The sequence below is a fragment of the Oryx dammah genome, unplaced genomic scaffold, assembly GCF_014754425.2.
Source record: "Oryx dammah isolate SB20612 unplaced genomic scaffold, SCBI_Odam_1.1 HiC_scaffold_18, whole genome shotgun sequence".
In the NCBI taxonomy this organism is placed as follows: domain Eukaryota; kingdom Metazoa; phylum Chordata; class Mammalia; order Artiodactyla; family Bovidae; genus Oryx; species Oryx dammah.
The window spans coordinates 82,833,105-82,860,245 of NW_024070202.1; the positions used below are offsets into that span (position 1 = coordinate 82,833,105).

At 41.1% G+C, this 27,141-nt stretch overlaps 2 gene segments (V, D, J or C); both read left to right on the forward strand.

Moving 5' to 3' along the window:
• The first annotated feature begins 3,954 nt into the window (after positions 1-3,954).
• Positions 3,955-4,731, forward strand: LOC120877274. The segment is given in 2 exon segments: positions 3,955-4,095; positions 4,203-4,731. Coding segments are annotated over 2 exon segments (369 nt in total).
• Positions 4,732-15,496: 10,765 nt separating this feature from the next.
• The window catches only part of LOC120877275, a 29,029-nt gene continuing 17,384 nt past the window's right edge, over positions 15,497-27,141 (forward strand). Inside the window, 3 exon segments of the C gene segment in view lie at positions 15,497-15,772; positions 15,883-16,196; positions 24,486-24,490. Of these exon segments, the coding sequence occupies positions 15,730-15,772; positions 15,883-16,196; positions 24,486-24,490 (362 nt within the window).

Sequence of the window (27,141 nt, forward strand, 5' to 3'; positions counted from 1 at the left end):
CATATTTTTATTTTCCTAAATGAATCATGTAATTACCTGTAGTCCTTCTTCTACTGAAACTAACCCAAGAGATTTGCCACCCATGGAAGGTGACAGTGGCTGTGCCCAGAACAAGCTCACTTTTGCTTCTTTTATTTTGCCTATTTTTCCTAGATTTATTGAGATACAATTGATGTAGAAGAAGAGAACTGGACATGGAACAACAGGCTGGTTCCAAATAGGAAAAGAAGGACATCAAGGCTGTATATTGTCACCCTGCTTATTTAACTTACATGCAGAGTACATCATGAGAAACGCTGGGCTGGAAGAAGCACAAGCTGGAATCAAGATTGCCAGGAGAAATATCAATAACCTCAGATATGCAGATGACACCACCTTTATGGAAGAAAGTGAAGAGGAACTAAAAAGCCTCTTGATGAAAGTGAAAGAGGAGAGTGAAAAAGTTGGCTTAAAGCTCAACATTCAGAAAATGAAGATCATGGCATCTGGTCCCATCACTTCATGGCAGATAGATGAGGAAACAGTGGAAACAGTGTCAGACTAACTGAAAATCACTGCAGATGGTGACTGCAGCCATGAAATTAAAAGACACTTACTCCTTGGAAGGAAAGTTATGACCAATCTACATAGCATATTCAAAAGCAGAGATATTACTTTGCCAACAAAGGTCCGTCTAGTCAAGGCTATAGTTTTTCCAAGGGTCATGTATGGATGTGAGAGTTGGGCTGTGAAGAAAGCTGAGTGCCGAAGAATTGATGCTTTTGAACTGTGGTGTTGGAGAAGACTCTTGAGAGTCCCTTGGACTGCAAGGAGATCCAACCAGTCCATCCTAAAGGAGATCAGTCCTGGGTGTTCATTGGAAGGACTGATGCTAAAGCTGAAACTCCAATACTTTGGCCACCTCATGCGAAGAGTTGACTCATTTAAAAAGACCTTGATGCTGGGAAAGTTTGAGGGCAGGAGGAGAAGGGGACGACAGAGGATGAGATTGCTGGATGGCATCACCGACATGAGTTTGAGTGAACTCTGGGAGTTGGTGACACACAGGGAGGACGGGAGTGCTGTGATTCATGGGGTCTCAAAGAGTCGGACACGACTGAGTGACTGAACTGAACTGAACTGAACAAGATTGTATAATTTTAAACAATGTAAGATGTAGTGTCAACAGTGGTAGGTTAAGTTCTGATTCTTACACCAGTCAATTCAGAGGAAGAGACCAAATCCCAGAGACCAAGGGCAAAGAGCTCGAAGCTGATGAGAACACAAGGGGGATGAGAGGATGACTGTAAGAATTCACACTCCTGTGTGTAGTGAAGCCATCCGGGGGGTGAGAGGAAGGATGAGAGAAAAACAAAAAACATAAAGAATGTACTCAAAGGGACTGAACTAACCTGCAAGGGACCATTCTAAAACAGTGGAAACTATTTTAAATTGGTAATTAGTGCCTTCTTTCAATGTCAAAATAAGGAGATACATCAATTATACACAACAGTGATGCTCCCACAGTTCACACATGCGCAGAGTAGTAGCCTATATATGTTCTACCACTGACCTCTGCTCAAGATTTGGAATCCCAACCCATGCCAGCCTCCCTTTACCCACAGGACCAGACTGTGTTAGCCTCAGGAGAATTCCCTTTTCTCATTCTGCATGCAGATGTGTCTTTTTAATAAATAAAAATTGACCTTTATGTGCTCCTAGTTAGGAGGTAGTAAGTTCATAGAATCATGTAGACAAGAAACGGGTTTTAAATAAATTAACTGTGTGAAACTTCCTGGTCCTAAGGCATGAAAACGAGTCTAGGTTAAAAAGAATGATCAAAGAAGATGGCAGAGTAGGAAAACCCTGGGTTTTCACATCCTCCCATGGGCACAACAATATTATAACCATTTACAGAGAAACTGTTGATGAGAAAGACCCAAAGACTATCAAAAAAGATCTTCTATAAATAAAGATATAAAGAAGAAACTACAGCAAGATGGATAGAAGGGGTTAAGGAGCAGTATAAACAAGACTCATAAGCCAGGTTAAATGACCCACCTACAGGAGGAAAATAGCAATTGTAGAGATTCTCCCCAAGAAACACAAGTACCAAGCCCCACATAGGGCTCCCCAGACTGGGAGTCCTGCACTAGAATGACCAGACCCCATAATATTTGGCTTTGAAGGCTGGCAGGGCTTACTTTTGGGAGAGTCAGAGGTCTGTGGGATATAGACACCCCATTCACCAGACTGCACACAGAATCTTACAGGGCAGCCACAGTAACATGGAAGGAGCCTGGGTCAGATTCACCTGCTGATGTAGGTGAGCCTCCCAGAGAGGCAGGAGGCAACTGGGGCGCACCCCCAGGACATAGACTCTGGCACTGGCCATTTTGGGGAACTGGTGCCGGCAAGTGTCAGTGTGGAATCCTTCCTCTAGTTTATTAGTGTCTGAACCCATAACGCTCTCAGCTGACATTTCTGGAGAAAATCTACAGGCAAGAAGAGAATGACACGATATATTTAAAATAATTAAAGGAAAAAATCTATAGCTAAAAACACTCTATCTAGAAAAATCTTTCATTCAGATATGATGGAGATATCAAAAGATATTCAGTGCTGCCAAATCAACTTAAAAAATAATAATACAGAAACATCTCTATGTAGGAAAGAAAAGGCCATAACTAGAAATATGAAAATAAAAAAGGAAGAATCTCAATGGTAAAGGCAAATAATACAGTAAAAGTGGGAAGTCAAGCACACATAAAGCTATGAGGAAGGTTAAGAGACAGTGAAAAGCAGTGACATTGTCTACATCCACAAGAAGAAGAAATGCAAAAGAAAAGGACACAAACAGGGAAGAAACAGTAAACATGGGGGTGTGGAGTGAAAATGAAAGGTTGTTAAAACGTGCTTGACTTAAGAGACAAGCAACTTAAATATTCTCTATATAGACTACTACATATAAACTCATGGTAGCCACAAACCAAACATCTCTAAAAGATTATACATGAAAGAGAAAGGAATCCAAACACAATACTAAAGATATTACTAAATTCAAAAGGAAGACAGCAAAAGAAGAAGGAAAGAACAAAAATGAACCATTGAGTAACCTTACAAAACAATTATGAAAGAAAAGGTAATAAGTACATATGTATCAATAATTACTTCAAATGTAAATAGAATAAATGCTTCAATCATAGGACATAGAGTGGCTTTTAAATATATTTATAATTCATAATATCAAGTTAATATCTATATATTCCAAGGGAGAAATCTAGAAGTTAAGACAGCATAATGATAGCAGTTGTTGGTCTTGGTAAAATGATCACAGGTATATTTAATTATTTTATTGATGTATGAGTGCTTTACGATGTTGTGTTAGCTTCTGCTAACACAAACTGGTAAGAAACAGTGATTCAATGAAGTGAAGCAACTATATGGATCATAGGCATTTTTATTTTCATCTTTACCTGTTTCTCTGAACTTCTTCAATGAACATCTTTCCCAGCACATCCCACTTAAGAGCTGGGTGACTTTTGCTGAATCACATCACTCCTCTGAACCTCATTTTCCTGATCTATAAAATCAGAACTACCAGCACCAATATTATGTGATTGCTGTGAGAAGAAAAACATTTAGAGAAATAGCCTAACAAATAGACAAAGCTCATTAAATATTTGCTACCATAAAAGTCAATGTTTATTAAACACACAACATTTGAAAATACTAAGCTGAGAAAAATACTAGCTCCTAGGCAAAGAGAAACCATTTTCATTCTACAGAAATCAAGACTCCTCCATGGCTCCCTCACAGTCATATCAAATAATCCTCCAGAAACCACTAGTTTTATCTTGAGATCAGCAGAGTCAATGAAGGACCAGAGGACACAGGAGACTCAGGTCTGAGGAGCCTACAACCAAAACTAACAGCCCAAGGACACATTAGTCTGGCTACTTCCTTCTCCTCCCCCTATTCAGCCATGCCCTCTTAACCACTGACTTGGGACATCCAGCCACCAGGTCCCCACCTTGCTGCCTTCACTTTGAGCACACAGCCCAGCGGACAGGATGTCACCACTGGAAGCATTCACATTTTTCTCCTTCTGGGCTTGTGAGTCACTCCCTGACCATTTCACTTTAGATGAATGAGCAAAGAAATTCTTGGATATTCCTTACATTATCAGAAGTTCATTAGAAATTCTCTTCTTTTACTTGCAGCTGGACTTGGGTTATCAAAAGTGGAACAGGCCCAGATCTCCCTTTCCACAGAAGTAAAGAAAAGTATTGACATACATTGCAAGATAGAGAGCACAAATTTTGAATCAGAAGCTATTTACTGGTACCGGCAGAAAAGGAATCAGGCTTTGGAGCATCTGATTTATGTGATCTCAACCACAACTGCAGCTCGAAATCAAGTAGATGGGAAGAACAAAATTGAGGCAAGAAAAGATGCTCGAATGTTCACTTCGACCCTTACGGTAAATTTTGTAGAAAAAGAAGATGTGGGCATTTACTACTGTGCTGGCTGGAGCTCACGGTACTAGAACTGTGGAGATAACCCACACAAGATCCCCTCCCCGGGTCTGTGCCCACCCACATCCTTCCCACTAGCAGCAATCAGTTTCACACCTAGGCTCCCCACCTCAGCCCCACCTCATCTGCAGCACTTCCTGAGCTTTCCAGGAAGTCATCTTGGATCACACTTGTGCTTGACCTTCAGGCTTTATTTGACACTGTTTCCCAATGAATAGAATTCTTGGGAATTCTAGGGACTGAGGGCACACAGACTGTGCCACCATTCATTGTCTCCCCATCCAGAGACTTCTGTATGTGGGCAAGCTTCAGGTTTAGAAAGGGCATTGCCATATTCCTTTATTATGACATATACTCAAGATGACAAGGCTGCTGTACAACTATTATTGGTTCATTCTACAAATAAAGAAATAAACACCTAGAAAATTTAATCCTAGCAATCACCAAAGAAAAGAAATCCATGCTTTGAACTGGACTGTGAGATCACACTGAAAATTTTAAGGATTGCAATTCTTTAAGTGAATATTAGACTATTAAGGATAAATTAGGGATGAAACAAGGGCCCTTTTTTTGAGAGTTATGGGTAAAAGGATTCTGCCAGCATGATCTCATCAGAATAGAACTCTGTGTCACTGGGGTGCTTAGATGAGTTCATCATCCTTAGTTACTCAGATTCTGCTTGTGAAAAAAAGGTAAAGTGGGACTTCCCTATTGGTCCTGTGGTTAGGACTCCATGCTTCCACTGCAGGGGGCACAGTTTTGATCACTGGTTGGGGAGCGAGGATCCATCATAGGGTTGTTAAATAGTTTGACTAAGAAAAAAGGAGACCAAAATGGCACTGGCTAAAAGACAAAGAGAGGAAAAGCCCACGAAAACGGAACAAAAGAAAATCCGAGGACCAGAGGGAGAACCTAAAGGGTTAAAGTGTGGCCACCCCCCCTAGAAAAGAAGAGAGAATGCCTGCCAAGACCAGACGAACTAACATTGATGTGTCTGAATGAATTCCCTATAAATGTTCACAATGCCTTGCGCATATTAGCTCCTTTAAACTGCATTATCTGTGAGATCTTTTCTCTTATCATGAAATATATTTGACTCATGAGGCAAATAAAGTACTGGGTGGTTCAATCACTTGTCCAAACCACACAACTGGTCCATGGCTGGTCCATGGCAAGAGTAGGAAAGGGACCCAGATAATCTAGCTCCTCTTGATTAGTACATGAAACCACTTATTAACTGAAGGACCAGGCTTCCCTGGTGGCTCAGTGGTAAAGAATCTGCTTGCCAAGCAGGAGACTCAGTTTTGATCCCTGTGTCAGGAAAATTCCCTGGATAAGGGAATGACAACTCACTCTAATATTCTTGCCTGGGAAATCCCATAGACAGAAAAGTCTGGTGGGCTATAGTCCATGGGGTCGTAAGTCGCACAAGATTTAGTGACTAAACAGCAATAACAAAATGAAGGACAATGAAAGGACGGATCCATTATTCCCAGTGCCACAAAAGAGGTTGTACTGAGCATCACAGAACACTAACTGACTCATGTTACCATTAGGTGCTAAAGCATGTGCCCTAGATTGGAATAGTAGGTATCTTCTCAGAATAAGTAAAATGTCAATAAATTATCTGTTGGCTTTTCAATGTAAAACAATAAAAAATTCTTATTTTCTATTTCTAATAGTACTATTTGTAGCAGGTTTCTTGCAAGAATATGGAAATACGAGCCTTCGGCCTTTCCTCTCCCATTTCTGGTGTTCTTATATTTTGATTTACATCCTGACCTATACTGCTTATGACCATGACAGTTTTTTGGTGGAGAGACTGTTGCTTTTTAGAGTCAAAAATAATCTAATAATCTACCCAGGCCCCTATAGGTTTCCCTGGTCAGTAAAGAATTTGCCTGCCAGGCAGGAGACTGTCTGAAATGCACTGAGACAGGGGTTCAATACCTGGGTTGGAAAGATACCCTGGAGAAGGGAGTGACAACCCTCTCCAGTATTCTTGCCTGGAAAATCCCATGGACAGAGGAACCTGGCGGGCCACAGTCCATGAGGTCATAAAGAGTCAGACATAATTTAGCGACTAAACCACCACCACAGGCTCCTATATACGTTTTAAACTTTTTATTTTAGTATAGTTGGTTAACAATGTTGTGCTAGTTTTGGCTGTACAGCAAAGTGAATCAGACATACGCATCCATATATATCCTCTTTTGTGGATTTCCTTCCCCTTTTCGGCCACCATAGAGCATTGAGTTTCCTCTGCTATATAGGGTTCTCATTACTTATCTGTTTTGTACTTAGTCTCAATAGTGTAGGTGTCGATCTCAGTCTCCAAATTCATCTCCCTTTCCCCCTAGATGTCCATGCATTTGTCTTTACTTCTGTGTCTCTATTTCTGCTTTGTAAATAAGATCATCTCTACCAATTTGGGTTTCCCCGGTGGCTCATATTGTAAAGAGTCTGCCTGCACTGCAGGAGACTTGGGCTCGATCCCTGGATCAGGAAGACCACTTGGAGAATGGAATGGCTACTCACTCCAATATTCTTGCCTGGAGAATTCCATGGACAGAAGAGCCTGGCAGGCTACAGTCCAGGGGAAAGCAAAGAGTCAGAAACAACTGGATGACTAACAATTTCACTTTCATACCAATTTAGGAAAGAAAGTTTTAAATAAATTGACTCTATGAAGTTTCCTCATCCAAAGGAAAGAGAAAACGAGTCTGGATGAAAAGAATGATCAAAGAAGATGGCAGACTAAGAAGAACCTGAGCTCATCTCTTCCCATGGGCACACCTATATTACACCTATTTACAGAGAAACTGCTGATGAGAAAGACCCAAAGACTAGCAAAAAATATCTTCTACAAATAAAGATATAAAGAAGGAACTACAACAAGATGGGTAGAAGGGGCTAAGGAATAGTATAAACAAGACTCAGAAGCCAGGGTAAGTGACCCACAAACAGGAGGAAAACAACAATCACAGAGTTTCTCCCCAAAAAACATAGGTACCAAGTCCGACATAGGGCTCCCCAGCCTGGGGTCCTGTACTAGAGAGAACAGACCCCATAATATTTGGCTTTAAAGGCAGGCAAGGCTTACTTTTGGGAGAGTCAGAGGTCTGTGGGATATAGACACCCCATTCACACAGGTTGCACACAAAATCTCATGGGGCGGCACAGTAATATGAAAGGAGCCTGGGTGAGATTCACCTGCTGATGTTGGTGACCTTCCCGGAGAGGCAGGAGGCAACTGGGGCTCACCCACAGTACATAGATTCTGGCAGTGGCCATTTTGGGAAATTAGTTCTACCACAGGGACACCGGTCCTGGCGAGTGTCACTGTGGAATCCTGCCTCTAGCTTATTAGTATCTAGACACATAAGGCTCTCAACTAACTTTTCAGGAGAAAATCTGCAGGCAAGAATAGAGTACATATTTAAATAATGAAAGGGGAAAACCTAACAACCAGGAATACTCTAACCAGGAAAGCTTTCATTCAGATATGATGGAGATATCAAAAGTTTTACAGACAAGAAAATGATAAAATAATTCATCCCCACCAAACCAGCTTTACAAGAGATGATACAGGAACTTCTCTAAGTAGCAAAGAAAAGGCCACAACTAGAAATATGCAAATTAAGAAAGGAAGACTCTCATTGATAAATGCAAATATACGTAAAAGCGGTAAATCAAGCACATATAAAGCTGTTAGGAAGGTTAAAAGATGAAAGTAGTAAAATCATCTACATCCACAATAAGCAGTTAAGGAAATGAAAAAGAAAAAGACACAAAACAGGTTAAAAACACAGTAAACATGAGGGTGTGGAGTGAAAAGGAAAGGTTGTTTAAATGTGCTTGAGCTGAAGAGATAAGCAGCTTAAAATATCCTCTATGTAGATTTCTACATATAAACCTCATGGTAGCCACAAACCAAACATCTATAATAGCCACACACAAAAGAGAAAGAAACCTAGACAGCACTAAAGACAATAATTAAATGACAGGGAAGACAGCAAAAGGAGAAGCAAAGATCAAAACCGAATCTTTGGAAAACTCCACAAAACAATTAATGAAAAGGCAATAAGTACATACATATCAATAATTACTTTGTTTATTTTACTCTGTATTTATTTGCTGGGTCTTAGTTGCAGGATGTGGGATCTAGTTCTCTATCTAGGGATCAAACCCAGACTCCCTGCATTGGAAATGAGGAGTCTTAGCCACTGGATCACCAGGGAAGTTCCCTCTATAATTACTTTCAATGTAAATAGAATAAACAAGCCAATCAAAAGACATGGTGTGGCTTATAAATATATTTATAATCCATAATATTGTATTGATATCTATATATTTGCAAGGAAGAAATCTAGAAATTAAGACACTGTATGATAAGACTTGTTAGTCTTGGTAGTATGATCACAGGCATTTTTATTTACACCTTTATCCTATTTGTCTGAATCTCCTCAATAAGCCTGAATCTCCTCAATAAGCATCTTTCCCAGCACGTCCCAATTAAGAGCTGGGTGACTTTTGTTGATTCATGTTACTCCACGTTTTTCCTGAGAAAAACCCCATTTTCCTGATCTATTAAATCAGAACTACCAACATCAATATCAATATCATGGGATGGCTGTAAGATGAAAAACATTTAGAAAAATAGCCTGATGAATAGAAAATGCTCGTTAATATTTGCTACCATAAAAGTCAATGTTTATTAAACATGCAATATTTGAAAATACTATGCTAAGGAAAAGTGTTCATAAACTAGCTCCTGGGCAAATAGAAATCATTTTCATTCTACAGAAATCAAGATTCCTCTATGGCTCCTTCACATTCATGCCAAATAACCTTCCAGTGACCACTAGCTTCATTTTTGAGATTGGCAGGGCCAGTGGGAAAACCAGAGGAAACAGGAGACTCAGGCCCTATGAGCCCAAAGACCCACTAGACCATCCACTTCCTTCCCCTTCTTGGTTCAGGCCACACCCTTCCACTGATATGAGGCATCTAGCCACCAGGTCCCCACCTTCCTGCCTTCTCTTTGAGCACACAGCTCAGCAGACAGGATGTCACCAGTGGAAGCATTCACATTTTTCTCCTTCTGGGCTTGTGAGTCACTCCCTGACCATTTCACTTTAGATGAATGAGCAAAGAAATTCTTGGATATTCCTTACATTATCAGAAGTTCATTAGAAATTCTCTTTTATTTACAGCTGGACATGGGTTATCAAAAGTGGAGCAGGCCCAGATATCCCTTTCCATAGAAGTAAAGAAAAGTATTGACATACATTGCAAGATAGAGAGCACAAATTTTGAATCAGAAACTGTTTACTGGTACCGGCAGAAAAGGAATCAGGCCTTGGAGCATCTGATTTATGTGATCTCAACCACAACTGCAGCTTGAAATCAAGTAGATGGGAAGAACAAAATTGAGGCAAGAAAAGATGCTCGAATGTTCACTTCGACCCTTACGGTAAATTTTGTAGAAAAAGAAGATGTGGGCATTTACTGCTGATGTGGGACTCAAAGTATAGAACTGTGGAGACAATCCACACAAGACCCCCTCCCTGGATCTGTGCCCACCCACATCCTACCCACCAGCAGGAACCACACACCAGTTCCCTACCTGGGCTCCCTGCCTCACCCCCACCTCATCTGCAGCACTTCCTGAGCTTTCTAGGAAGTCATCTTGGATCATGCTTGCACATGACCTTCCAGCAGACCCCAAAAGCTGTGCTTCTAAAGCTTTTTTTTTTTTTTTTACACTGTATTTCACGGAATTGAAATCTTGTCTGAGGGCACACAGGCTGTGCTACTGTTCATCATCTCCCAATCCAGAGACTTCTGTATGTGGGCAAGCTTCAGGCTGAAAGAGGGTATTACCATGTGCCATTATTACGACATATACTTAAGACAGAAATGCTGTAGTGTAAGTGTAATTAATCTGTTTCACAACTAAAATGAAAGTGTAGAGACTTTAACTGTAATGATTAGCCTAAGACAAGAAGTCCATGTTGAATCTGGACTATGAGATCACACTGAAACGTTTAAGAATTGCAATTCTTTAAGTGAACAATAGAATACTGGGGTAGATGAGGGATGAAAAAAAGTGCACCTTTTTGGGGGACGTGAGGAAAATGATTCTGCCACCAAGATGTCATCAGAATAGAGCTCTGGATCATTGGGGTGGTTGGATGAGCCTACCATCCTTGGTTACCTGGATTCTGCCTGTGGAAGAATAGAAAGTGTGACTTCCCTGGTGGCCCTGTATTTAGAACTCACACTTCCACTGCAGGGGGAAGTTCGATCTCTGGTTGGTAATGAAGATCCCTCATTGGCTTATGGTGAGGCCCCCCAGAAAAGAAGAGAGAGTATCTGCCAAGAATAGAAGAGCTAACTTTGGTTTGTGTGTGTGTGTGTGCTGTATGAATGAATTCTCTATCAGTGTTTTCAATGCTTTCCATATATTAGATCCTTTACGCTGCACTATTTATAGTTTTTTTTTCTCTTATTATGAGACAGATTTGAATCATGAGGAAAATGAAATACCAGGTAGTACAGTCACTTGCTGGCAAAAGTCTAACAAAGGTCCGTCTAGTCAAAGCTATGGTTTTTCCAGTGGTCATTTATGGATATGAGAGTTGGACTATAAAGAAAGCTGAGCACTGAAGAATTGATGCTTTTGAACTGTGATGCTGGAGAAGACTCTTGAGAGTCCCTTGGACTGCAAGGAGATCCAACCAGTCAATCCTAAAGGAAATCAGTCCTGACTATTCACTGGAAGGACTGATGCTGAAGCTGAAACTCCAATACTTTGGCTACCTAACATGAAGAACTTCTTGGAAAATTCCTTGATGCTGAGAAAGATTGAAGGCAGAAGGAGAAGGGGACGACAGAGGATGAGATAGTTGGATGGCATCACCAACTCGATGGACGTGAGTTTAAGCAAGCTCTGGGAGTTGGTGATGGACAGGGAAGCCCGGCGTGCTACAGTCCATAGGATTGTATAGTTGGACATGACTGAGTGACTGCACTTAACTGAGTTCAGTCCTTACCACAAATTTCATAGAAAAAGATGTGGTCATTGAGCACTATGCTGTTGGGACCCACAGCACTAAAGATGCCAACACAGAGCAACAACTGCCTCTTCTGGGACTCTGCCCCATCATAGTCTTCCCACAGGAGCAAAGTCAGCTACTTCCTGTCTGGGCTTCCAGCCTCTGGCTCACCATCTCTGCTGCCTTCATGAGAATTCCAAGACAAAACCTTGGCTTGTGTTCATGTATCAGGACTCACCTTGAGCAGCAAGCATTTCTGACCATGATGTTCTCAAATCTTTCCTAATGAACTAAAGTCTTATCTGTGAATGAGTGGACATGGGCTTTATTTATTATGTCACCATCCAGAGTTTTCCACTAACCGTGAATAGTTCAGGCTGAGGAAAGGAATCATTGTGTTCCAGGAATGCTAGGCATGGTACATATATATTTCCACACATAATTATCACAGCTCTCCTGCATGGTAATCATTATCTGTCCATTTTACAGATACAGAAATGAAAGCTTAGACAGTTAAAATGATTGGCCAGAGATAAGAAGTCTGTGCTTTTTTAACTGGACTACAAGGCTATCCTGAAAATTTAAAGATCATAATTCTATATAACAAACAAAATACTTGAGGTAAATTTGGGATGGAGCACGTGTCTTTTTCTGTGGGAGGAGGAAGATGGCTCCTCATCTCACAGGCAGGGATGTGCCAGCATGATATCATCAGAGTAGAGGGCTGAGCCACTGGAGCCAGCAGACGAACCCTCCATATTGTGAGTAGGAAGAAAGCTACCTTGTATCTGCCTATAAAGAAAGAGAGAAGATGGTCCAAGAGAAGAACAGCTAATAATTTTGTGTGTGAGAGAATTCTTTATTAGTGTTCTCAATTTTCTACACATATATATGAAGCCCCTAACCCTCATGACAATACGTGAGACTTCTGTTATTATTATAAAGCCCATTGACTCATGAGGAAAATGAAACCCTATGTGTCTCAGGAACTTGTTCAAGTCACACAGCTGGTACTTGGCAGAATAGGGTTGGATCCAGGGTATGTAGCTCTGGAGTCTGTCTTCCTCATTCTAAGGAGATAAAAAGAAGTACCATGTGTCATTCCTACCTCCATTGAGAAAACAAAACTCACCTTTGTGGAACATTCACTGGCACAATTTACTATTTTATGCTGAATCTGGTGAGCAGCATTTGAATCCTTAGCAGTCTTCAAAGAATACATGAAATGCCAATGTTATCAATTTTTTTCCAAAGTATTTGAAAACAATAAAAATTCTATTGTTTTGTTACACCACCCCTCAAATCATTGTGAAACAAAAGAGGACTACTTTGCAATCCACACTTCTTTTACAGCACATACAAGGCACCCTGTGGATATCACTTTACATCCATGCCATGAGTATTCCCTTATTAATTTGGTAATTTCCAAGGTCACGGCAACATAGTCATCCCCATGACCTCCTCTGCTTAAGACTCCAGTTCCATTTCTAATTCAGGGAGGCCTTTGAAAGAAAAAAAAAGGGGGACTCACAGGACAGACTGACATAAAATCAGTCTGTCAGCCTTTCTCCTTCTACCTACCTCTGATGAAGGTAATCTTTTGTGATTCCCTGTCCAGTTAATTTCTATCGATCAGATACACTCAGTGCAGGCTGCAGTTGATTTCTTGAAACGAAATAGGGCACTGTTGCTTAACTAAACTTTGAACACAAGTTAAGATAGAAACCCAGATCTGAGAGAAACAAATGGTCTGAGACCATAAGCCCTTTTGAGACAGGCACTCGAAGGCAAGCTTGTCAACTTCTGCTCCCTTCTTCACATGATGGCTCATTGAGTAATTAAAAGCATCCCATAAAGCAGTAATGGGGTGTCCATAGTAGGGCCCTCTGTATCAGATCTTAGAGGAGAACTCTTCAGCAGCTTCTTACATGTCAGGATAAATGGTGAATAACAGGGAAAGATTTACATTGTGTTCAAACAATAGAAAACTATGCAGCCATTGAAAACAACGTTTTCGGTAGTTAAGAATCCACCTTCCAATGCAGGGGACAAGGGGTTGATTCTTGGTCAGGCATCTGAGATTCCACATGCTGTGGGGCAACTACAGAACCCGTGTGGCCAAAACTATAAATAAATAAACAAATTTAAAGTTAGAAAATTTAAAATAAAAAAAAAAGATATGTATGCAGGCAAGGTGCACCTGTGGAAGGTGAGGCAAAAGAAGCTTAAATAATTCAGCCCATGTCAGATGGGGTAAGTGATATTGGAAATTGTTTAATTTTCTTTAGTCATTAAAAATAACTATTAATAATTAAACATAATATCACATAGATTATTTAAAACTATGTTGCTGGGGATTCCCTTGTGCCTAGGTGGTAAAGAATCCACTTGCCAATGCAGGGTTCCATTGCTGATCTGGGAAGATCCCACATGCCATGGAGCAGCTAAGCCCGTGTGCCACAGATACTGAGCTTGTGCTCTAGAGCCTGAGAGCCACTACTGAAGCCCAGGCTCCCTAGAGCCCGTGATCTGCAACAGAAGAAGCCACCACAATGAGAAGCCTGCACGCCACAACTAGAGGGTAGCTCCCACTCTCAGTAACTAGAGAAACACCCGAGCAGCAGTTAAGACGGAGCATAGCCAAAAATAAATAAATAAATAAAATTACATTTAAAAAGCTGTGTTGCTTACAGTCATAAGATAACCAAACAAGAATATAAAGCTAAAAATGCAAATTCCACTTAAATGTATATTTATATAAATAATAACCATCAGTCCGATCTCTAGCCATAAAAATGCAGAGAAATTTTCAAAGTAAATGATCTGTGCTTTTTTGTTCTCTTTGCATCTTATTTTACCCATTTCCTTTAATAAATAATGGTTGCTTATGGTGGCTTATGGGAGTTACCAGGAGAAGGCAATGGCACCCCATTCCAGTACTCTTGCCTGGAAAATCCCATGGACGGAGGAGCCTGGTGGGCTGTAGTCCATGGGGTCGCTAAGAGTCGGACACGACTGAGCGACTTCCCTTTCACTTTTCACTTTTATGCTTTGGAGAAGGAAATGGCAACCGACTCAAGTGTTCTTGCCTGGAGAATCCCAGGGACAGGGGAGCCTGGTGGGCTGCCGTCTATGGAGTTGCACAGTTGGACACGACTGAAGCACCTTAGCAACAGCATGGGAGTTACCACATTTACCAGCTCCACGTCATTTTAAATAAGTCTGTTTGCCACGGTTCTCCTTTGTCAAATGGAGATATTCATAACAGCTACCTCCCAGGATAGTGAAGAAGATTAAATAAAATAATATGAGAACATTTAGAACCATGCCTGATGAATAGGAAGTCCTCAATACATATCAGATGGCATATTAATTTTAAAGGTTATCACTACATATTCAACAGAACATTGCTTTTAAAATACTCCTACATGTGACATAATGCTCATGAAACTGTTCTCAGGTCCAGGTTGAGTAGAAGCTGATTTCCACAGACTACTCTGTCTCAAAGATCCACAAGGAATTGCAATGTAGGCAATTGAAGGTACCCAGATTGTAAACAAAGTGTGATTTCTCTGGATGGTAATTTGCATGGTGACATCTCAATTAATTTAAAAAAAACTCAAAAATATTCCAGGGCTTGTGTCTGTAGCATATTAAATCATGTCAAGAAGATGTTCTAATGTCTGATGGTTTTCTGTAGCATTACAGAAAAATAAAGGTCAGGTTTTATACACAAGTCCTGGATCACCAACCATTTACAGAAAGACAGACAAGGGAAAGAACACAGGAGGGATGTCTTCCTATTTCTGCAGCAACATTACTACGGAATGAAATTTCAGGGAGATGAGCTGAGCAGCTATGAGAGTAGCCCCACCCTCAAGTATACGCATTCATTTCTGGGTTGTCTGTCCAGATCATCATCCTTTTCTTAAACCATCTGCCCAGGACTTAGGGGCAGGAAACCCCCATGAAACCACAGCTGCTCATATCACGTTGCAGATTATGAAGAACCCCAGATAACCATACCACCAGATCCACCTCTTCCTCTGGGACACAAGATCCAGGCCCACTCCCCTGCCACTGGCCTGAGACTTCCTTCCAACAGACCTTGCCTTTTTTACCTCCTCCTTGGGAGTCAGTCTGGTGACGAGATGGCACTCCTGGAAGCGGTCCTCTTCTCCTCCCTCTGGTCTTGTGAGTTGCCCTCTCAGTCACTTCAGTCTACGGGAGAGACTGAAGCAGGTCTTTCTTGTTGTCTCTTCCCGTGTCTTTTGTTTATGGGGATTTCTCTTCTTTGCTTGCAGTTGGCCTTGGGCAATTAACTTTGGAGCAACCTGAATTATCAGTTACTGGAACAAGAGAAAAGAGTATAATTATGACTTGCAAGGTGTTCTCTAAGGACTTTAGCAAAGATTACATCCACTGGTACCGGCAAAAACCAGATCAGGGTTTAGAACAGCTACTATATGTCTTAACAGCCCCCGCACAAAATCACTTAGGAGGGAAGAAAAACAAGCTTGAGGCCAGAAAAGATGCTGCCTCTTCCACTTCTACCTTGAAAATAAGTTTCTTAGAGAAAGAAGATGAAGCCACATACTACTGTGCTGGCTGGATAGATGCCCACAGTGTGGGAGTTTCTTGGATAACACACACAAGAACCACCACTAGGTCTGCTCACCACATCCTCCACACAGGCAGCCATGGGGGTTACATAGCTGGGAGCCCTGCCTAAGCCTCCCACTAAGGAAAGTGAGTCTTGTATGATTTTTTTTAACTATCCAGAGATTACTTGCAAGTTACATGGTTCAGTCTCAAAGAGGAAATCACCCTGTGCCAGAAATATTGATATTTATTGCATCTTATATCAGCATCACAACACAGATGCAATGTAATGCTCATGTTTTCCATGTCAATACTAGTAACTTAAGATGTAGCAGAATAAAATAACTCTTTAGACCCTAAATCCCATGTCCCTTCAACTCTTTCAGGCCATCCTGAAGAAGTTCAGAGTCTGGTTATTCCCTGCAGACTGGGGTGAAAGTGAGATGAGGCGCTTTCCCTTTCTTCCATGAATGGGGTGACTGTTGACTGTGCACTCAGGGTTTGTGTTACAGCCTGACCATCACAGTTCCTTTTGCACAGGCCCCTGACCCCCCGGAGCCATTAGATGATCCCAGAACAAGGCAGACACTCCAGTCAGGATCCTTTTCCCCAGGATTCTGCAGTGAACCTGCAGAGCCTCACACTGGCTATGCATTCAGTTGCTACTCTTTCTGACACTGTTCTAATTAGGTAAATTGTTCTCATGTTTGAGATAATCCACTGACATTGGTGCTGTCATGAGTCACATTTTGTAACTGATGAAACAGAAGCGTGGAGATGTGATTTCCTTTGTGATCACAGTTAAATGAATGGGGGTGGAGGCCTGCAGCTGGATGGGAAAAAAAATAGTAGACTCACTTCATTAAGCATGCAAACAAGAAAACAATGAATTAAAATCTACTAAAATATTTATTTATTTGGCTGTGCTGGGTCTTAGGATCTAGTTGTGGTGTGTAGGATCTAGTTCTCTGACAAGGGATCAAACCTGGGCTCGCTGCATTGAGAGCATGAGTCTTAGCACTGGACCACCAGGGAAGTCTCAAAAAGACAATGGAATAAAATCTTTAAAATGATGGAAGAGAAAATGGACATCTCAGCAAAAATATACTTCAGAAGTACAGGAGAAACGAAGAATTCTCAGACAAAACAAAATTGAGGAAACCCATTGCCAGCCAACCTATTCTATGAGAGATGTTAAAGTAAGCTATTTAGGCATAAAACATACATTATAGGTCAAAATTTGAATTTACAGAAACACATGATATGTACCACAAGTATAATAAATGAATGTAAATGTTCTTTTTAATTGCAAAAGAGGAGTTGTCAGACATTTTCTGTGAAGGAAATATTTTCAGTTTTGCATGTCATATAGTTTCTGTCCCCACCCTTCAGCTTTGCCAGGGCAGCATGAAGCCCCTCTCCCTTTAGACCTGAAGGGACATGGAACTGCTACATGACCGGGAGGGTATTGGTATTGAGAGGTCACCTAATGGGAGCTGCAGCCTTTAGTAAAGGGACACAACAGCCTGTTGATGCAAATAATCCATAAACAATCTTTAACAAGAATACAAACATTTTTTACTTGAGTTAAACTGAAGGTAACAGCCCAGGTGACACAGATTTATAAACCATAGTTTGTTGTGTTCATAAGTAAGACTGGAGCCAGCAAGATATAAAAGGTGACCCCAAGACCATAAGGCTGCAGCTGGCAGCCGCTAGCAGATAACAGTTTTTAAAAGGATTGGTGGTGTCCCTGAGTTTGACACCCTTCAGAAAATTCAAGTTCTTAGTAATGCAGAAACATGTCTGAAACCACATTCACAATGGCACTGGCACCATTTGGGATGCCTCAATGACATTTTTATTTCTCTCAGAACAAAGAACAGACATCAAACACTGCAAGGGTGCTCTTCTGCAAGATTTCAAAGAGACAGATTAGCGTGTGCATGGTGACTCAGCTTGACCTTGGTGTCTGGAAAAGAAATCTCATCTTCAAAGGAGTGTTAGCATAGGAGGGGAGGAACATTTATTTGTATCCTCAAAGTGGATGCTGTAAACAATCTGGTTAATGCAGCCATGAAATTAAAAGGCGCTTACTCCTTGGAAGAAAAGTTATGACCAACCTAGACAGAGTGTTAAAAAGCAGAGACATTACTTTGCCAACAAAGGTCCATCTAGTCAAAGCTATGGTTTTCCCAGTAGTCATGTATGGATGAGAGAGTTGAACTAAAAAGAAAGCTGAGCACCGAAGAATTGATACATTTGAACTGTGGTGTTAGAGAAGACTCTTGAGAGTCCCTTGGACTGCAAGGAGGTCCAATCAGTCCATCCTAAAGGAAATCAGTGCTGAATATTCATTGGAAGGACTGATGCTGAAGCTGAAACTCCAATACTCTGGCCACCTGATGCAAAGAGCTAACTCATTTGAAAAGATCCTGGTGCTGGGAAAGATTGAAAGAGGGAGGAGAAGGGAACAACAGAGGATGAGATAGTTGGATGGCATCTCTGACGTGATGGACATGGGTTTGAGTAAACTCTGGGAGTTGGTGATGGACAGGGAGGCCTAGGATGTTGCGGTCCATGGGGTCACAAAGAGTCAGACATGACTGAGTGACTGAACTGAACTGAATTTATTTGGGAGATGCAGGCAAACAAGTGGAGCAATAAGGAAATGAAGCTTGAAAAAGAAGACAGATGATAAAGTATATTTTGGTAAGCTGCTAGGTGACCAAAGGGAGCATAACAGGGTTTCAAAACTGAGTGATGAATTAAGTAACGAATTTTCTATTCTGCTCTCCTGTTTTGTGGACTTCCATGTAAAATGAAAAGAGTCTGTGGGACCCTAACTTATCTGACAGTCAACATGGTGGTCAATCAAAGAACCTTGCTAAGAGTCAGAACCCTACAGGAAGAAATTACAGAATACAAAAATGTTCATGGTATCCTATTAAATAATAAAGACAGCATAACATTGCATATACATCATCATACCTATGTGAAACAAAATTTTAAAAGGAATAGACATTAATTTGTAAGAGAATGCACTGTTACCTCCTAGTTGTCTCTATGCGATGGGACAAAAAGCCATTTTCTTCTCCTCTGTTTGTGTTTCTTTATGATCCATACTGAGGCTGCACTCATTTTATAATAGAAAATAACAATGGTTTTTGCTTTTAAGGCCTATTGAGGCACTCCAAGGACACAGCATCTCTAAGGATCCCATTTAATGATCATATTCAAAAATAAGAATCTGAAATAAATCTTCTTCAGCTGGGTTATAGAAAGTATAGAGCAGGGTCATACACTTCTAGTAAGCTGTCCCTACATCTGTGATTGCCTGATGCAGTATAAAGTGACCATCAAAGATGTTTCCAGTTCCCATGAGCCTGTCAAGCGTGGACTTTGGCCTCTCCTCCCTCGTCTTTCTCTTCCCCTCTGTTAGATCAATAAAAGACTTTAATTGTTTAACCATAAAATTGGTTGGTGAAAATCACAGGGTGATTGAAAGAAATCTGCTGATGAAATAGCAGACCTATTTCCACAGGATGTTTGAGAATTACCACCAGCCCCTGTCCCCGTAGCCTGGATCCTAGCTGTGTGTTCTGAACACCACTTCCTCCTACTAAATCAGCCTGCCGGTTTGCTCTGCAATCTTTCCATTATTCAATCACATCTCCTGACAAGAGCTGGCAGCATGCTGCTCCTGCCCCAGGTCTTGGTGGTGGCCTCTCTCTGGACATGTGAGTGGCTTTACCCAAGGAAGGGGATTGATCATGGACAGTCACATCACCCCTTTCAGGTGGACTCTGGGCACACGGTCTTTTGAGCTAGGCTGAAAAATCCCACCAATATCTTGAGTTCTTCCAGAAGAAAATGTAAACATCAGTCCCCAGGCTTTTCATGAGTAGAGAATACATGTAGACTACCTTACTGAATTACAAATTTTCATTAATTTTGCCTGTTTTTTCTTTCAGACACAAGTGGAGATCTTCCAATAACACAACGCATAACATCCATTACCAAGAAAAAAGGAAATACGGCATTTCTTGAATGCCAAATAAAAATAGATAAGTTAAAGAAGAATGTATACATGCACTGGTACCGACAGAAACCAGAGCAGCCTCTAAAACGAATTCTGTATATTTCCTCCAATGAGAATGTTGTTCACAAACAAGGGATTAGTGAGGAAAGATATGAGGCAAGGAAATGGCCGAGTAACTCACTGGTTAGCCTCAGGATACACCAGGCTACTGAAGAGGATGCGGGGCTCTACTATTGTGCCTGCTGGTTGGGACACACGTTGCAGAAGAGATCAGCTGTTATTGAACAAAAACCGCTCTCAGGCCAACATGCTGCAGAAGAGATCCGCTGTCTGAACGAAAACCCGCCCTCACGCCAACGTGTCTGGGCAAATCACCCTACCCCCTACTCGCCACCGCCGCCACCCCGGCTGCCCCCGCTTTCTGCCTCCTATAAAGGGCTCTTTTCTTGCACATGCGCCCTGAGCAGTGTCTGAGCAACTAGCCCAGGACCTGATCCGTGAGGCTTTTTTTCAGTTAGATCACTTTATCCTCCATCCTAAACTCTTGGTCATAGGCTGGCTTTTTAAATTACCCCAAATGGTCACGGCTTCATCACGTATGGGAGCCTCTTGGGAAGGAAGCCATAAACCAGTGCTCAACGTGACGTGTTGGCTTGGAAAAAAAAAAGAAAGAATGAATGAATGAGTGGTGGAAAAGACAAGGTCTTTTTAGTGACATAGGACTGGATTTCTAATTCCTGCTTATCCATTCCCTGACAGGATGACCTAGGCAAGTTACTGAAGCATTTATTTCTGTTTTCTCATTTTATTTTTATTCTATTTATTTATTTTAATTTTTTATTTGGGGTACAGTTGATTTACTTTGTTAGGTTTCTGCTGTACAGTAAAGTGAATCAGTTGCACATATACATATATCCAGTCTTTTTTTTAAAGATTCTTTTCCCATTTAAGCCATTACAGAGTGTTGAGGATAGTTCCCTGTGCTAGACAGTAAATTTTTATTAGTTATCTATTTTATATATAGTACTGTGTGTATGTCAATCCAAATCTCCCAATTTATTCCTTCCCTTCTTATCCCCTGGTAACCATGTTTGTTTTCTACATCCCTTGACTCTACTTCTGGTTTGTAACTAGGATCCTTTATACCTCTTTTTTTGAAGATTTCACATACAGGCGATATCAAATGATATTTGTCTTTCTGCGTCTGATTTACCTCACTCTGTGTGGAAATCTCTAGGTCCATGTCTTCCCAGTTTTCAGAGGGCATGGTGCTAACAACCACATAGGTTGCTGAAGACTGAATGAGGTTCACACAGGAATGTTTCAGCACAGTGTTCAACAAATCACAGTGTCCTAACCTGCCTAGACTAAATCACTTCAGAGTCATCACAGCTAAAATAGGAACTCAGGACTTAAAAAATCATATCTTCCATTGTCCTCCAAACTATGGTAAAGCATAGATTTAATGCTGAAAAACTAAGAATTGTAAATAGGAAAAGATTGAAGGGTAACAAAACAAGGGAATTTTGTTTCCTGCAACAATTTTCTTGATTCACAGCAGGATGAAGAAATGGCTTATAGTAACATCACAGGATCCTAAGCAATTACTACAATAATTGTTGGCATTTACACAACTTTGTGAACTTTCTACAAATGAATGATCTATATAATATACAACCTCCTGCATATTCATATTCATGTGTTACTATCTACAGTAATGATAGCATCTTTCTCATTCTTATGATAGCCATATCTCAATATTCACACTCTCACAAAATATAGTGAAAAAAATCTATAACTCAGAGAATGAAAAGGAGCCCAAGGATATGTGTATTTGAAGCAATACATCAAGGAAAAGTGGAAGAGAATTGCTTCCAAGGTGTTAATAACATTAAATTATCATATTTAAAAAAAATTACTTGGCTGCATCAGGTCTTAGTTGTGGTATGCAGGATCTAGTTCCTCGACCAGGAACTGAACTCAGGGGCCCTGCATTGGGAGCCTGGAGTCTTAACCACTGGACGTCCAGGGAAGTCCCAACAGTACATTATTATAACATAAGTATTTTTTGATGAGGTTGTTGGGAGTCTTTTATACCAATAAGATGATTAAAAATAACACTGCAACAGATCTGAGAAAGACTTTCATTGGTTCTAAAGCAAAGCTTCCTCCCACATCCCTGCCTCCACAGAACAAGGGCTGCCACCGCATCTCCTATTCTGTCCTGATTCACACCCTCTTCTTACCAATTACTGGCAATGCCAACCACGTGGATTTTCCTTATGTCTTTGGCTTGGGTTTGTAGGTTGACTTCTATCCTCTCTCCTTTCTTTCCATTGTTTTTGTGTCAGCCTTTTTAAGTCTGCCTCTGATTACCTCCCTTGCTTTTCAGATGGAGACATCAAAATGAAAATTTCTCAGCATCAACTCTCCTCTACCCGAAGACCAGACAGAACAGTGCACATAAGTTGCAAGCTGTCAGGGGTTCCCCTGGAGAATGCCATTGTGCACTGGTATCAAGAGAAAGAAGGGGAGCCCCTGAAACGTATCCTTTATGGCTCAGCTAACAGTTATAAGCTGGACAAACCTAATTCCCATTTGGAGATGGATAACAAAAAGAATGGAATCTTTTACCTGATAATCAATAACGTTGTCAAGTCCGATGAAGCCACTTACTACTGTGCCTGCTGGGATCTCATGGTATTACAGAGTCAGAAGGAACGTGGAAGAAAACTTTCTCTATTACTAACCCTCATCTCCCCCTGCCCCCACCACCACTCGAGCAACCACAACAGGCTCTTAATCATGGGTTCATAGTTTTTGGAACAGGAAGGGCCTTCGGGACAAATTTAGTCCAATGCCCACACTTCAGATAAGAAAGCTGAGGCTCAGAGATTACGAGTGGCTTTTGCAAAACCAGTTAACCACAGAGGCAGGGCACATCTGCTTTTCAGACTCTCAGTGCATTGCCTTTTCTTGCCCGCCTTGTGTTTAGCATTGAACTCCTTTTAGTACAATTGCATTTCTCTCAAAGGGAGCTGTGACAAGAATGGCTTGTCTTCATATGTGATGTCCCCAGGATCCAATCAGGTCTGATTGGTAGGTAAATTATGTGATTGCCACACTCTTGAGAAAGGGCAAAGGTCAGGACTCCCTCCTCTGTCTGCCTCTCTATTTCCCTATGGCTACTTGCTGCTGCTGCTAAGTCGCTTCAGTCGTGTCCGACTCTGTGCGACCCTATGGACTGCAGCCTACCAGGCTCCTCTGTCCATGGGATTTTCTAGGCAAGAGTACTGGAGTCAGTTGCCATTGCCTTCTCCATATGGCCACTTACTCCCCTTCATTTCTGTAGCTTCCTATCTGTTCTAAAATTCTCAATGACTAGAATAGTTTTCCTGGCATACACATCAAATTTTCCTCGTGAATACCCAAGTCCTAAATTTCCTGCCTTTCAGTCTGAAACCTGGGACTGATTCTAACTTGATGGTCATGCTGTTCATTCCAAGTTTGGTAGCCCTGATCTGCTTTTTGCATTTCTTACCAGCCAGACTTGAAAATCACATAAAGAAGAGCAATAACAACAAAATCCATACCCTTACAATACAGTTAAATACCTCTCTTCTTGGATTTCTGATAAGTTGCCAGAATAAAATTGATTCCAATCCATTCCTTCATCCCAGTCTGCACAATTTGCATTGTTTTTTCCTCAGACTTTCCTATCTCAGTAAAGAGCATATGTTTCTGTGTCCTTTAATACCATACAAGAACATTTTGTAAAAAACAGATGGTGTTTTCTTGACCTTCCACATCTTTGGCTTTCTTTGGTCTTGAGAAAAAAGCAACGAAGGAACCTGACATTTCTTTAGGTGTTTCCCATGGAATGAGATCTGAAAGGAGGAGGCAGGAGACCCTGGGAATTTGGATTCTTCTGGTAGAAAGGAAACCACAAACCAGGCCTGAATCTCTGATGTACTGTCTGAGAATAGAATTGGCTATCAAGACAAAGCCCCAAAACCAAATTCTCAAATCCTAGGCAGAGAATTGCTATTTCTCTCTCTTTATGACTTGGTGCAACTGTAGAAACTCTTATTTTCCAGTTGACATGTGCAGGGTAATTAGTAAGCCCAGGACAGAAACAACCACTTAATCCTAACAATGATCATAATATGAGATTCATAACTTTTGGTGATCTGCCAAATTTGATAAATTTGGTCAACTATGAAATCATCAATCATATTTGAAAAAACGATGCAAAACTTCAAGGGGTCGTTTTGAAACTAGTACTTTAGTTCACTTGACTTGTTTGTTATTTATATATTTCTCTATTCATTCCTCATACTAAGGTAGGATTTTAGTTGCCTTAGTTGGTCACCTCAGAATGTGATGAGTTGTGTGTATGTGTGTGTGTGTTACGTGAAGCAGGGTTAAAAGCAAAATTATTGATTTTTGTATGCAGTGCTAAGATTTTTCTATTCTTTGCGAGAAAGTGAATTCTCTGTTCCTGAATTTTGCCTCATGTCTTCTAGACACATTATCTCATGTGAACTTTACAAAAGTACTGAGAAATAGATAATAACACCTCCCTTTTAAAGATGAGGAAACTGACACTCTGAGATGTACCCAAGGACATGTCACTAGCAGTGGTGGGGTTAAATTTGAAGCTCTATCTTTCTGATTTTAAAACATCTTTTCTTTCACTTTCAACCTCCTTAGCGTTAATTTGATTTCTCCCATTTGAATTTCTTAGAAACCTGACGAACCTGTTAATATTTATTGCACCAGCCCTTCTGTCCATCTCCACTGCCACTACAGTAACTGGGTCCACAGACGCCTCTCAGTAGCTCATGGCAATCGTCTCTGAAACATGTCTGTTTCCTCAGGATTGGCCCACTGACCCACCCATCTTTCTGCTCTTACATTATGTTCCTAAAGCACAGATCTGATCATGTCACCAAAGTCTTCACTAAGTCACTGCCGGGGTCCAGCCCCAGTGGATCCAGGGAATTCGAAGCTGGGGACGGCGTTGGCTTCTTTGGAAATAACTTATTTAATTACAGATAGAGAGGGATTAGAAGATTAGCAGAGAAAAAGAGGCTGAATAACTTGGTTCACATGGAATACCAATCACCACCTACGTAGGCTGCAGGCGTCTTCCCGTTCTCCCGAAGGAGAGGAGGCACTGAGGCCCCCCCGGTCTGATCTTAGAAGCCCAGGCAGAATTAATAGGCTTGGTGGGTACCCATGCACCAGATGGGAATTCGGCCAGAAAATGTAGGAGAGAAAAGGGGGCTAAATAACTTGGTTTACGTGGGATACCAATAAAATTCCAAGACAAGGAATTTGCACCATCTACATTGGGCCACGGTAGCCACTTGAATATCAGAAGGTGCCCCTCCTTGGGCTCCTTCTCGCGTGGGCTTGAAAACCGGGGCAAATAAGTAGACTTGGAGGGCACCCACGCTCCAGATGGGAATTCAGCCAGAAAAACGGGAAGCAGAAAAGAACGACATGAGGGAATCAGTCTTTCCGGAAACTGATCTGATTTCTTTAATTTGGGGTTTGCTTATATAGCTTTTGTTACACATAGGGATGAATACAGAGTCACGTGGGGGTCAGCAGTCCTGACCTTTATCAAAATCAGGTGCTTCACATAAATGTAAAAAAAAAGGTCTTAGGAATATTACATCATCTTCTGGCCATGAGACCCACTGACATTTTATGATCCTTTCCTTCTGATAACCAAAAAACTTATTTTTTCCAAGGGTGTTTTTTCTTAAACCAGGCACCACTCTCCAAATAAAGTTACATTTCTATAGGGTGAGGGTGTAGTAAGTTACAATCAAGAAAGGAATCTATTTAACCCAAGGTTAACATGATTAATCTTAAAGGTTAATACTTATTTCTCCTATATGTTAGTTATATTCATTATAAGGGCAGGGAACATGGAGATTTAGCAGCAAACATCAGCCCAACAAATGAAAATCCTTTCACCAATGCTCCCCTTAAGATCTATTTAGTCTTAAGATAGTGATAAAGTTACATTTTTACATAGCAAGGACACAGTGATTTATAACAAAGCACAGTGATCTATTACAAAAGAGAAAATCCATTAACTCAAAAAGTCTAGTATTGCTAACATCAAAAACTACTATATTTCCTTTTCTATATTCCAAATACATTGATTAATATATTCCCAGGTGCCTAAGGATATGGAGGCCTGGTGGCAATCATTGACTCCACAAGAAGAAAAAGCCCTATGCTAATTAAGACTCTCAAAATACTCCAAAACTCTCTGTGCTGTTTATGGTTAAGAGGTAGTAAAAAATCATGTGGCAGGAATATGGATAATCCTGTCACACAAGCTAGTCTGTCAGCAGAGAGGTTTGACCTGAGACATCCTTGTCCCACCCAGGGGAGAGAATTAGCAGCAATTATTGACACAACAAATGAGAAACCCTTCACCAATATAATTCTTAACCAACCCACTATACTAACAATTTTTAACTCCCCAAAAGAATTTGCCTTTAGTAAGTCTAAAACATCTCGTGCCTCTCAGATTGGGAGGCTGTAAACAATCACATGTGGCTGGACGAACCTATACAGGTGGGCTAGATAACCTTCAGAGGAGTCTGTAAGCTGAAACACTCTTGTCACACCCAGGAATTTTTATTGCCTTGGAGCTGCACGTTTACTCCTTCTCCAAGAGAAATGGCTATGGGGGAGAGCCCCCCGTAAAGTCAGAGGTGTAAGTGAGAGCATAAAACAGACTCTGGTTTTGGGGTTAGATGCTCGGGAACAGGGGGTTTCCTGAGGCTTGATCACGCCTTTGCGTATGCCAAGCCTCCTTCCTCATGACCTTTGCCATGGGCGGAGTTCCTCACGCTGGTTCCCCGCAAGTCACCACCATTTATTCTTTCAA